The sequence below is a fragment of the Misgurnus anguillicaudatus genome, chromosome 19, assembly GCF_027580225.2.
Source record: "Misgurnus anguillicaudatus chromosome 19, ASM2758022v2, whole genome shotgun sequence".
NCBI classification, from domain to species: Eukaryota; Metazoa; Chordata; class Actinopteri; order Cypriniformes; family Cobitidae; genus Misgurnus; species Misgurnus anguillicaudatus.
The window spans coordinates 42,931,444-42,944,513 of record NC_073355.2 but is presented as its reverse complement, the minus strand read 5'-3'; the positions used below and the strand labels follow the sequence as shown (position 1 = coordinate 42,944,513).

The 13,070-nt window shown below is 37.7% G+C and overlaps 2 protein-coding genes across 2 annotated transcripts in view; both read left to right on the top strand.

The window, feature by feature from the left end:
- LOC141351161 (uncharacterized) overlaps positions 1-13,070 on the top strand; it is a 510,144-nt gene that overhangs the window by 218,538 nt on the left and 278,536 nt on the right. The gene's annotated exons all lie outside the window — the stretch shown is intronic.
- The window catches only part of LOC141350857 (butyrophilin subfamily 3 member A3-like), a 28,168-nt gene that overhangs the window by 4,854 nt on the left and 10,244 nt on the right, over positions 1-13,070 (top strand). Inside the window, exons 4-6 of the mRNA XM_073856693.1 lie at positions 1,135-1,242; positions 7,020-7,136; positions 11,004-11,120. Of these exons, the coding sequence (XP_073712794.1) occupies positions 1,135-1,242; positions 7,020-7,136; positions 11,004-11,120 (342 nt within the window). The remainder of the gene's footprint in view (positions 1-1,134; positions 1,243-7,019; positions 7,137-11,003; positions 11,121-13,070) is intronic.

Genomic DNA, 13,070 nt, shown 5'->3' with positions numbered 1-13,070 from the left:
TCTCAAGTCTCACGCATTCGGCGGGAGACACACGCATTTCAGCCAGTTTACACGCTACACCTTGCATTTCTCACGCTGAAAATAAAACATTCTTCCCATATAAAAACAATGGATGAAGCAAAGGCAGGGACGTTCTCTGCCGGGAGTTCATACAGGTAGCTGTCTCGAGTTTTTAGGTGTGCTCAACTTCACGCAGCAATGCAAGAACCGAAACGCACATGACATCAAAGTACCGCGAAAAATATTCGGGAAATCATACGGAGGAGTTTGATTTCAAATCGCTCTCGCGCTGTTAATGTCATCCACCTGTCACGCGGAGTTTGTTGGAAGAGCAAGATCCGATGAATACGGTAAAAAACTCGTTTAATTTTTGTATCATATTAAATTTACGATTCCTGGACTCGCCTTTGATAAAAGACAATGTGAGCTGATGTTGGGTAATATAGTATAACTCGTGCTAAATTATTAACTCAGTCAAAAACTCTCCAGCTTTGCAACCAGTTTTAGTTTACCTGAAAATAAAGAAAGTACTAGAGGCTTCATGAAATGAATGAAAGGAGAGATGAATGTCATTATTTTATTGCCCTGTCATCAAGGCATCAAAGTGTGCAAAAACACAACACAAACACGATTCAAAACTAAAATATGTAGGCTACTCTCTTTTTATACAAATTTCGAACAGGATTAGAATAGAATATAATTATATTTTAAATATGACAACAAAAACACAAGCCTGTAAACGTAATAATAGCTTAATGTCACAATGCAAAAATATCATATAATTTCAAAACTGCATATACTGTTGACACACTAAATGAAATGCACTGTAAGTCGTTTTGGATAAAAGTGGCTGCCAAATGCATAAATATATAGATATAAAACTCAGTCTATATAGATTTTTCTGTCTCACTCTATTTGCTAGGAAAATAAAGAAAAACGTTAGACTTAAAATCATCTTTCTATTCTGTATTACTTTATTATTTGTTTCAGTTGTGTGCTTGCGTGTCAGCGAGCAAAGTGCCCTTTTTATTCTTTGAGCACCTGCCCCTCCAATTGTCTCTGCACGGCCCTGAAATATAATATATGATATTAAGTAAAGTCAGTTATTTTCTAAACACAGCAGTTGTTTTACAGGTAAAATGGTTAACTCCTGGATGTCATCAGTGTCCCTGATTGCTGTTGGATCTGGGCTCAGTGTAATCACTGGAATACTGATTGCTGTATTCATCCGTAAGAAGAAAGGTAGCATATTTTAAAATATGTAAAATATGTAAATACTGTTAATAGTGTAAAGTTAGGTAAAAATAAATGTTTCCCATGACATGATGTGTGAAGGTCACCGAAAACAACAAAAGGAAAGCTGGAACACAATAGCATTAGCTTCTGCTCTTTAACCTGTGTGAAAAGTATCTGTCCTTTGTGTGTGTCTGTTCACACCTTAACGATAATCATCTTGTTAACTATAACAATAACAACAATATTTTTGTGCCACTAGCAATTTTGTGCCCTATAAAAGAATATGAGATTGGGCCCTCTACCACACTAATTTCACTATGAATAAAAATGAACTTTTTGTTCATAATGCCCTTGTAAGACGCCACCCAATTGGCCCAACGTCGAAGTCCAATGCGTTGTGAAGGGAACACGTGTTCTTTCCGTCCGTAGCGCTTCTAGAAGAATAATTCCATTTATTTAATTTGTTTCTTTGACCTCTGCAGTTAAATTATAATCTGACTCCAATTTAATATAGTAAGAATTTAGTGCATTATTCCAATTATCTGTTGATCATAATTTAGATATTGATTATTTATAAATTCCCATAGTCTTAGTTATTCGTTCATTAGGGACCCGATATCGCACAGAGTATACGTCGGCCGTTGCGTATATCTCACGGACACAAAATTGTCAGTCTGACCTTCGTCAGAGGTTGCAGGGTAAACTAATATTTTATGTCTGGCCGCCCCATGCTTGCTCCGATCATAAAATAGTTACTTTAGTCACGATCATGCAACTTGCTAAGTCAGGTGATAGACATAAATCTGAGAGTCCTGGTGAACGTGCCCCATGCTCCATTCAACATCAAAACACCAGTGTGATCATATCCTGACATACTTATTTTGCGGTAATATCAGACTCCTTCTAATCTACTGGAAATAATAATTTCTGAAATAATTAAAATAAATCAATACAATTTTGAAGAATTTAAAATGAATCAATATTAACAATTTATTATACCAGGCAGGTTCCAGCTTAAAGAATATCATACAGAATATGATTCAATTCCAATTAAAATGATCAACAGTTGCAACAGTTACAAAATCATACCTGGCAATAGACACTCTGGCTACAGAGTACTTCTATCATTAATATAATACACCCAAATGGTGTAGGAAGACTCTTGTTAAAGAATTCTTCCATGATGTTTTAATACACACACAAAGTGTGGGAGCTCCTGGTTACAGGATGCCTCCATAAAGTTTGAATACACACAGAGTGTGGGAGCTTCTGAGTACAGAATGGCTCCCAGAACATTTTGCCAGGCCACCTTTTATACACAGCTTGAGAAAGCTACCAAAATCTAGTTTGACCTGTACCAAGTGAAACTAAAGAACACCTGGTCAAAATCCAGTTTGACCTGTGCCAAGTGATACTAAAGAGCACCTGGTCAAACTAGCCAGGAGTATCTTGGCAACTGGTCAAACTAGCCAGAAATATCATGGCAAAACCCCACCTCTACAAGAAATGCATCTTCTATCCAAAGTTCTAAAACCTTAATCCATCTGATCTTAGACTTATAGAAATGAGACCTTTTACTCATCGCACCATGACCTTTAAAAAGAAACCAAACATGAATATAAAATTACAATCTTAGTACCACATAATTTATATACATCATATATTTCAGCAGAAACTCAGTGATATGAGCCTTAAGGCTAACGGTGCAAAAACCTTTGTGATGAAGAGATTAGGAGCACCAAGAGTTTCATGTCTGTAACCAGTTCCACCTAAGAGTCAAATTCGGGTTAGCAACACCACCTGAGGTTTAATTGTTTTATAGTGTCTCTTCATAAATAAACTTAAAGTTGATTATATACCAGCTGTACTACACCCTGGTCCGCACTACTAGACATTAATGCTAGCTTTATGTTAATTCGCTTGTGTGGCACAGTACTCACATAATTATTAACCTTCAATGGCATTAACTAATATTGCATATCGTCGCTGCCCGATGAAACTCACGTATGTCCAAAACGGTTACTTTTCAGGAAGTGAAAAAACCACAGTATTTCAAAAGCAGTTGTCATACTTGGTACGGCATCTTTACATGTAACCATATTCTTGCCAGTGTAATGATAATCTACATTTGACCAAAATTGAGTTTAAATGGACATACGTGCATATTTAACAGTAATGGTGGTCAATACGCGTTCTTCCAATCATTAATTAGAATGGCCAAGTCGCGTTTCATATTGACAGATGAATACGCTATGTTTATTAAATAGCATACATCTTAGTTTATTAAATGCGTGTAGTTTATTAAATATTATTTACAAATGTATTAAATGTCTCTTGCAAACTATGAAGGGACAATGAATCAATACACTGACATGGTAATGCTAGACAGATACTTTGTTTGCACAGTCCTACCGTAATTTTGTCACTCCTAGACGTACGTCTGGCATCAGGGGGGAAATGTTTACCTCGATGAAGGAAAGATATTGTCTCACAGGCTATGTTTATTCAGCTATATCCAGTGCTGAGCTACAATGAAACTTCACGAGACCGGCGAGATGCTTCCACAGATACGCTGCGTGATTGACAGCTTTGACACCAAATGGATATACGTGAAAATCAGATTACATGATTTCACAACTTTTCATTGGCCATTTAGATATGTGAAGCATACTGTATATGGAAATGAACCTGGACATTCAATCTGTCGAAAAATTTCAAAATCTGCAAAATGGACATACGTGGTTTTCATCAGAAAATATGTCCTTTGATAAAAACATTTGTATTTGTTTACATGCCATTCAATGTATAAATATGCTATTCTTGTTAAATTTACAGCAGCTATAACCAGCATTTGTCCATAGTACACTTTCGCATGTCTCTAAACATTGAATCTAGTTTGTGTAATCTTACCGTTTGGTGTAGTCAGTGTAGTAAAAAAGAAATTATGACATAATTTTCATCGCAACTTTAACAACACTGGACACCTAAGGTATTTTTATGTTATGGAACTCAGCAATTATCCACCGTGTCATCTGTCATTTCAAATATGTGTTCACTTTAAATTCAAATAGATTCAGGAAGAAGGTTTCAGATACAGTGACTTGCAGACATTCCTGTAGTTGTTAAGAAATAATTATGAAAGGGAACTGACTGTAAAGCTGTCATGGGCTTGCCAGATCTTTTGTATTTTACTCAGGTCTGAGTGTATCTGGCAAGACCATGACAGTGCTATGTTCTGTGTGAGGGACATGTGGAGTGATATTATATGTGTGGCTTCCACATGTTCCCAGTGTCTTGTGGCTGTCATGGTCTTGCCTGACCTTGGTTGTTATCCAGAGGGCAAGACCAGGGCAGCATTGTGTTTATGTGGGAATACGTGTTGTTTCACATCATGTATGTGTAACACGTATTCCCAGTGTCTTGTCACTTTTACCCTACTCCCTTATGTAATCATGTCTTAAGTGATTAATTATGTTCACCTGTTCCCCATTGATGTGGTGTCTTTATAATGCCCTTTCGTTGTCTGTCGTGTGCGCGTTCATTGTCTACAGTTGTTTAGTCAGAGTGTTCATGTATCCCGTGTTTCTGACTCCGTATTCCATGTTTATTTGGTTCCAGTGTTTTGTTCCTGTTTCATGTTTACCTTCCGTGTTTAGTTATCTGTTTTACCCCCACGTGGGTTTTTGTGTTTAAATAAATCTTCAGTTTTGTATTTCAGTTGTGTCTGCGTTTGGGTTCTCTCTTTTATTTAAACCGATCGTGACAAAAGCAATGACAATGACAATGACAATTTATTTATATAGCACAATTTAAAACAACAGCTGTTGACCAATGTGCTTTCCAAATAGATAAAAAACAGATAAACGACAAAAGAGAAAATAAGATAAAACCACATCAATAGATAAAAAACACAGGAAAAAAAATAAAAATAAAGTAAAGTAAAATCACATTAATTTAAATTTTCATCAAAGGCTTTTGAGAATAAATAAGTTTTGAGTCTGGATTTAAAAGTAAGGAGAGATGGAGCCTGTCTTAAGCTAACAGGTAAGCTGTTCCAAAGCCTTGGAGCCGCACTGTAAAAAGCTCGATCTCCCCTACACTTTAGTCTCGATTTTGGAGTATGTAATAGAGCCTGGGTAGACGATCGAAGAGATCTTGGAGGGTTATATTCAGTTAAAAGATCAGACAAATAGGTAGGTGCTAAGCCTTTATGGATTTATAAACTAGAAGTAATGCTTTAAATTAAACTCTGAAAGGCACGGGAAGCCAATGTAGTGAGCGTAAAATAGGAGTAATATGCTCCCTCTTTTTTACGCCACACAAAAATCTTGCTGTTGCATTTTGGACAATTTGTAGGCGGGACAGTGTTTGCTGACTAATCCCCAAGTAAAGTGAATTGCAATAGTCAAGCCTAGATGAAATGAAAGTATGAATTAATTTCTCAAGGTCCCTAAAGGAGAGGAACGGCTTTGCTTTTGCAAGCAGACGCAGCTGGTAAAAGCAGGTTTTAACAACAGAATTTATTTGGCGATCAAACTTTAGATTATCATCCAGAATAAAGCCCAAATTTTTTACCCAGGGTCTCAGGTAAGAGTTTAACCCTCCTAAATCCAAGTTTTTAGATTTCGATGACTCAGACTAAACACAATGATTTCAGTTTTTGATTCATTAAAAATTAAGAAATTCAAAGAAAGCCATGCCTTAACCTCCTCTAGACAAGCTATCAAAGACCCTAAACCTGCAGAATTTTGTTTGACAGGTAAATAAACCTGCGTATCATCTGCATAGCAGTGAAATGATATGCAATGTTTCTTAAAGATGGACCCTAGGGGAAGCATATACAGAGAAAAAAGTAGTGGAGCCAAAATAGAGCCCTGAGGAACACCACAAAACAGATTGGCTTTACTAGAGTAATGTTCGCCCATCTTAACTGAGAAACTCCTGTTTGTTAGATATGATGTTAACCATTTTAAGGCTGTACTTCTTACACCGACATAGTTTTCAAGACGATCAATTAAAATAGTGTGATCAATTGTGTCAAAAGCAGCTGTTAGATCAAGAAGCACAAGTACTGCAAAATCACCAGAGTCACATGAAATCAGAATATCATTTAAAACCTTGATTAATACAGTCTCTGTGGAGTGACATTGTCTAAAGCCAGATTGAAATGTTTCAAGCAATGAATTCTCAACTAAAAAACTCTGTAGCTGTGAACACACAATTTTTTCCAAGAATTTGGAGATGAATGGCAAGTTTGAGATAGGTCTAAAGTTTATCAAAGCAGATGAGTCCATGTTTAATTTTTTAAGCAGTGGATAAACCACTGCATGCTTTAGGCAGTCAGGCATAATCCCTGATTCTATACTACGATTAATTATGATCAGCAGATGGGGAGCTATATCCGTGAAGATTTGTTTAAATAGAGAAGCAGGAAGAATGTCCAACGGTGATCCAGAGGGCTTGAGCTGCTTAGCAATTTCTAGCAAGTCTAATTCAGTAATGGAGTTAAACTCATTTAGAAAGGCAGTGACATTTGAAATATGGTTAAAAGTAGTGATAGTAGTAGTATTAGACAAGGGAATTATACACTGCCTGAGAGTCCTTATCTTGTCTTCAAAAAATAATAAAAACTCATCACATGATGGGGACGTAGCCCCAGGAGATAGACCAGCTGATGGATTAAGAGTGGCGTTAATGATATTAAAAAGAGTCTTTGGTCTAGAGTAAAGCACAGTTTTTTGGCACTGGTGCTTTATTAAATCATTTTAATATTTTCTCTTCAGAACTACAGAAAAAACATGAGAGACTACAGAGGGAAGACAATAGACTACAGAAAGAGAGCCAGAGACTACAGATTAAGATCCTGAGACTACAGAGTGAAAAGTGCCAAATAGAAGATGGTAATTTTGTGTAATGGCTTTTTTATTGTACGTTACTGATAGATTTTTAGTGTACGAACTGTTATCCATTATCAGTATAAATATTTTAAGAACGGAAGAATGCACATACTTGCAAAATTTAGTTTATTTGACTCGTACGTTTATGCAGACAAACATTGCAACAAAATGCAATACATCTCATAGGCTGCATACTAGATTCTCCTGTAGGTAAGCATACAGTACAGTGGGTGCGTGAAAAAATTTTGTCATCAAAAGACTGCACGCATACTGTTCGGTGCATAAACAGTACGCGCAGAGGCGTCATGCCCATTCAAACTGAGGGGCACGTTCCCCACTTGTTTTTTTTTTTTTTTTTTTTTTTTTTTTTGAGCCAAATGTATTTTGCATACAACCTCAAAATCAAAGAAGCATCCATTAATCTGTTATTTGTCTTTTAATCTGTTTAATATGCACAATATTATCAATTCTGTGCTGCATCCTTGTCACTTTTCGGAGATTTTCGCCGTTTTTAACATGTTACATTACTTTATTGTGGCGCTGACAGCGCAGTCGCAGACATCATCAGCGTCTGAGCGTGGTCCCGGGCTCTTAGCTGTTGCTGCTGCATTTTGCTATCTGAGGAATTAAAACATGTAAGAAAAGCTCACAACATTTCCAAACCCCAGTACGGTAATGAGCAGTTACACGTCACCCGCCGGCGCAGCCGGAGACACGTCACCCGCCGGCGCAGCCGGAGACACGTCACCCGCCGGCGCAGCCGGAGACACGTCACCCGCCGGCGCAGCCGGAGACACGTCACCCGCCGGCGCAGCCGGAGACACGTCACCCGCCGGCGCAGCCGGAGACACGTCACCCGCCGGCGCAGCCGGAGACACGTCACCCGCCGGCGCAGCCGGAGACACGTCACCCGCCGGCGCAGCCGGAGACACGTCACCCGCCTGCGCAGCCGTATGCGCAGTCAACCGCGCAATCCAGGACATTCCACTCCTCTGCTTTTCAGCAGAGGTTTAAGACTCATTTTCCACATTCTGGACATTTGTTTTCCCCTGTTATTGCCCCACCACCCCTTCATGATGTTCTGTTTTTGTTAATTCACCCCAACCCGTTTGTCACGTATGTTTGTTTACCGTTGTTGTTTATTGTGATGTTGTCATGGTTGTCTTCTGTTGTGCAGTCTCTCGTTCCTCGTGTTTAATGTTTTGTTTTGTGACGTCTTGTATCCGTCATTAAAGAAGGGGGTACTGTCATGGGCTTGCCAGATCTTTTGTATTTTACTCAGGTCTGAGTGTATCTGGCAAGACCATGACAGTGCTATGTTCTGTGTGAGGGACATGTGGAGTGATATTATATGTGTGGCTTCCACATGTTCCCAGTGTCTTGTGGCTGTCATGGTCTTGCCTGACCTTGGTTATTATCCAGAGGGCAAGACCAGGGCAGCATTGTGTTTATGTGGGAATACGTGTTGTTTCACATCATGTATGTGTAACACGTGTTCCCAGTGTCTTGTCACTTTTACCCTACTCCCTTATGTAATCATGTCTTAAGTGATTAATTATGTTCACCTGTTCCCCATTGATGTTGTGTCTTTATAATGCCCTTTCGGTGTCTGTCGTGTGCGCGTTCATTGTCTACAGTTGTCTAGTCAGAGTGTTCATGTATCCCGTGTTTCTGACTCCCGATTCCATGCTTATTTGGTTTCAGTGTTTTGTTCCTGTTTCGTGTTTACCTTCCGTGTTTATTTATCTGTTTTACCCCCACGTGGGTTTTTGTGTTTAAATAAATCTTCAGTTTTGTATTTCAGTTGTGTCTGCGTTTGGGTTCTCTCTTTTATTTTAAACCGATCGTGACAAAAGCAATGACAATGACAATGACAATTTATTTATATAGCACAATTTAAAACAACAGCTGTTGACCAATGTGCTTTCCAAATAGATAAAAAACAGATAAACGACAAAAGAGAAAATAAGATAAAACCACATCAATAGATAAAAAACACAGGAAAAAAAATAAAAATAAAGTAAAGTAAAATCACATTAATTTAAATTTTCATCAAAGGCTTTTGAGAATAAATAAGTTTTGAGTCTGGATTTAAAAGTAAGGAGAGATGGAGCCTGTCTTAAGCTAACAGGTAAGCTGTTCCAAAGCCTTGGAGCCGCACTGTAAAAAGCTCGATCTCCCCTACACTTTAGTCTCGATTTTGGAGTATGTAATAGAGCCTGGGTAGACGATCGAAGAGATCTTGGAGGGTTATATTCAGTTAAAAGATCAGACAAATAGGTAGGTGCTAAGCCTTTATGGATTTATAAACTAGAAGTAATGCTTTAAATTAAACTCTGAAAGGCACGGGAAGCCAATGTAGTGAGCGTAAAATAGGAGTAATATGCTCCCTCTTTTTTACGCCACACAAAAATCTTGCTGTTGCATTTTGGACAATTTGTAGGCGGGACAGTGTTTGCTGACTAATCCCCAAGTAAAGTGAATTGCAATAGTCAAGCCTAGATGAAATGAAAGTATGAATTAATTTCTCAAGGTCCCTAAAGGAGAGGAACGGCTTTGCTTTTGCAAGCAGACGCAGCTGGTAAAAGCAGGTTTTAACAACAGAATTTATTTGGCGATCAAACTTTAGATTATCATCCAGAATAAAGCCCAAATTTTTTACCCAGGGTCTCAGGTAAGAGTTTAACCCTCCTAAATCCAAGTTTTTAGATTTCGATGACTCAGACTAAACACAATGATTTCAGTTTTTGATTCATTAAAAATTAAGAAATTCAAAGAAAGCCATGCCTTAACCTCCTCTAGACAAGCTATCAAAGACCCTAAACCTGCAGAATTTTGTTTGACAGGTAAATAAACCTGCGTATCATCTGCATAGCAGTGAAATGATATGCAATGTTTCTTAAAGATGGACCCTAGGGGAAGCATATACAGAGAAAAAAGTAGTGGAGCCAAAATAGAGCCCTGAGGAACACCACAAAACAGATTGGCTTTACTAGAGTAATGTTCGCCCATCTTAACTGAGAAACTCCTGTTTGTTAGATATGATGTTAACCATTTTAAGGCTGTACCTCTTACACCGACATAGTTTTCAAGACGATCAATTAAAATAGTGTGATCAATTGTGTCAAAAGCAGCTGTTAGATCAAGAAGCACAAGTACTGCAAAATCACCAGAGTCACATGAAATCAGAATATCATTTAAAACCTTGATTAATACAGTCTCTGTGGAGTGACATTGTCTAAAGCCAGATTGAAATGTTTCAAGCAATGAATTCTCAACTAAAAAACTCTGTAGCTGTGAACACACAATTTTTTCCAAGAATTTGGAGATGAATGGCAAGTTTGAGATAGGTCTAAAGTTTATCAAAGCAGATGAGTCCATGTTTAATTTTTTAAGCAGTGGATAAACCACTGCATGCTTTAGGCAGTCAGGCATAATCCCTGATTCTATACTACGATTAATTATGATCAGCAGATGGGGAGCTATATCCGTGAAGATTTGTTTAAATAGAGAAGCAGGAAGAATGTCCAACGGTGATCCAGAGGGCTTGAGCTGCTTAGCAATTTCTAGCAAGTCTAATTCAGTAATGGAGTTAAACTCATTTAGAAAGGCAGTGACATTTGAAATATGGTTAAAAGTAGTGATAGTAGTAGTATTAGACAAGGGAATTATACACTGCCTGAGAGTCCTTATCTTGTCTTCAAAAAATAATAAAAACTCATCACATGATGGGGACGTAGCCCCAGGAGATAGACCAGCTGATGGATTAAGAGTGGCGTTAATGATATTAAAAAGAGTCTTTGGTCTAGAGTAAAGCACAGTTTTTTGGCACTGGTGCTTTATTAAATCATTTTAATATTTTCTCTTCAGAACTACAGAAAAAACATGAGAGACTACAGAGGGAAGACAATAGACTACAGAAAGAGAGCCAGAGACTACAGATTAAGATCCTGAGACTACAGAGTGAAAAGTGCCAAATAGAAGATGGTAATTTTGTGTAATGGCTTTTTTATTGTACGTTACTGATAGATTTTTAGTGTACGAACTGTTATCCATTATCAGTATAAATATTTTAAGAACGGAAGAATGCACATACTTGCAAAATTTAGTTTATTTGACTCGTACGTTTATGCAGACAAACATTGCAACAAAATGCAATACATCTCATAGGCTGCATACTAGATTCTCCTGTAGGTAAGCATACAGTACAGTGGGTGCGTGAAAAAATTTTGTCATCAAAAGACTGCACGCATACTGTTCGGTGCATAAACAGTACGCGCAGAGGCGTCATGCCCATTCAAACTGAGGGGCACGTTCCCCACTTGTTTTTTTTTTTTTTTTTTTTTTTTTTTTTGAGCCAAATTTATTTTGCATACAACCTCAAAATCAAAGAAGCATCCATTAATCTGTTATTTGTCTTTTAATCTGTTTAATATGCACAATATTATCAATTCTGTGCTGCATCCTTGTCACTTTTCGGAGATTTTCGCCGTTTTTAACATGTTACATTACTTTATTGTGGCGCTGACAGCGCAGTCGCAGACATCATCAGCGTCTGAGCGTGGTCCCGGGCTCTTAGCTGTTGCTGCTGCATTTTGCTATCTGAGGAATTAAAACATGTAAGAAAAGCTCACAACATTTCCAAACCCCAGTACGGTAATGAGCAGTTAACCTCCTCTGTATAGAATGAATGTTTTAAAATGTGACCATCTCCACGTATATTAGTAGAGATTTCTAGATTAATCCCGGTACAATGCCAAAGTTCACCAGAGTTCACGGGGGTACGGAATCACACATGCTCACATATGAGGTAAAATTTGATATAATAATGCATTCCTCTAATAATTTTATCTACAAATTTTTAAAATCATTATTGAACATTGAAATCAATCATGTGGCTATAGCTTATGTAATTTTCGTTGTTTATATACTTTATGGATTTAAAATGACATTCATTTTATAGGATAGTGCAGTTGTTGTGCAAAATGCATTAATGATACAATTAAACAAGTCATTAAACAAAATGTAAATAAACAAAACATGCAATTTCAGATGTAAATATGATACCCATATGTCATTATTCGGACTGAATAGTACAACCCAAATTCCAGAAAAGTTGGGACGTTTTTAAACTTTAAAAAAATGATAACTAAAAGACTTTCAAATCACATGAGCCAATATTTTATTCACAATAGAACATAGAAAACATAGCAAATGTTTAAACTGAGAAATTTTACAATTGTATGCACAAAATGAGCTAATTTCAAATTTGATTTCTGCTACAGGTCTCAAAATAGTTGGGACAGGGCATGTTTACCATGGGGTGTAGCATCTCCTTTTCTTTTCAAAACAGTTAGAAGACGTCTGGGCATTGAGGCTACGAGTTGCTGGAGTTTTGGTGTTGGAATTTGGTCCCATTCTTGCCTTATATAGATTTCCAGCTGCTGAAGAGTTTGTGGTCGTCTTTGACGTATTTTTCGTTTAATGATGTGCCAAATGTTCTCTATAGGTGAAAGCAGGCAGGCCAGTTCAGCACCCGGACTCTTCTACGACGAAGCCATGCTGTTGTAATAGCTGCATTATGTGGTTTTGCATTGTCCTGCTGAAATATACAAGGCCTTCCCTGAAATAGACTTAGTTTGGAGGGCAGCATATGTTGCTTTAAAATATATTTATATACCTTATAGCTTTATATACCTTTCAGCATTCATACAGCCTTCCAAAACATCCAAGCTGCCCATACTGTATGCACTTATGCACCCCCATACCATCAGAGATGCTGGCTTTTGAACTGAACGCTGATAACATGCTAGAAGGTCTCCCTCCTCTTTAGCCCGGAGCACACGGCGTCCGTGATTTCCATCAAGAATGTCAAATTTGGACTCGTCTGACCATAGAACACTATTCCACTTCGAAATAGTCCATTTTAAATGAGCC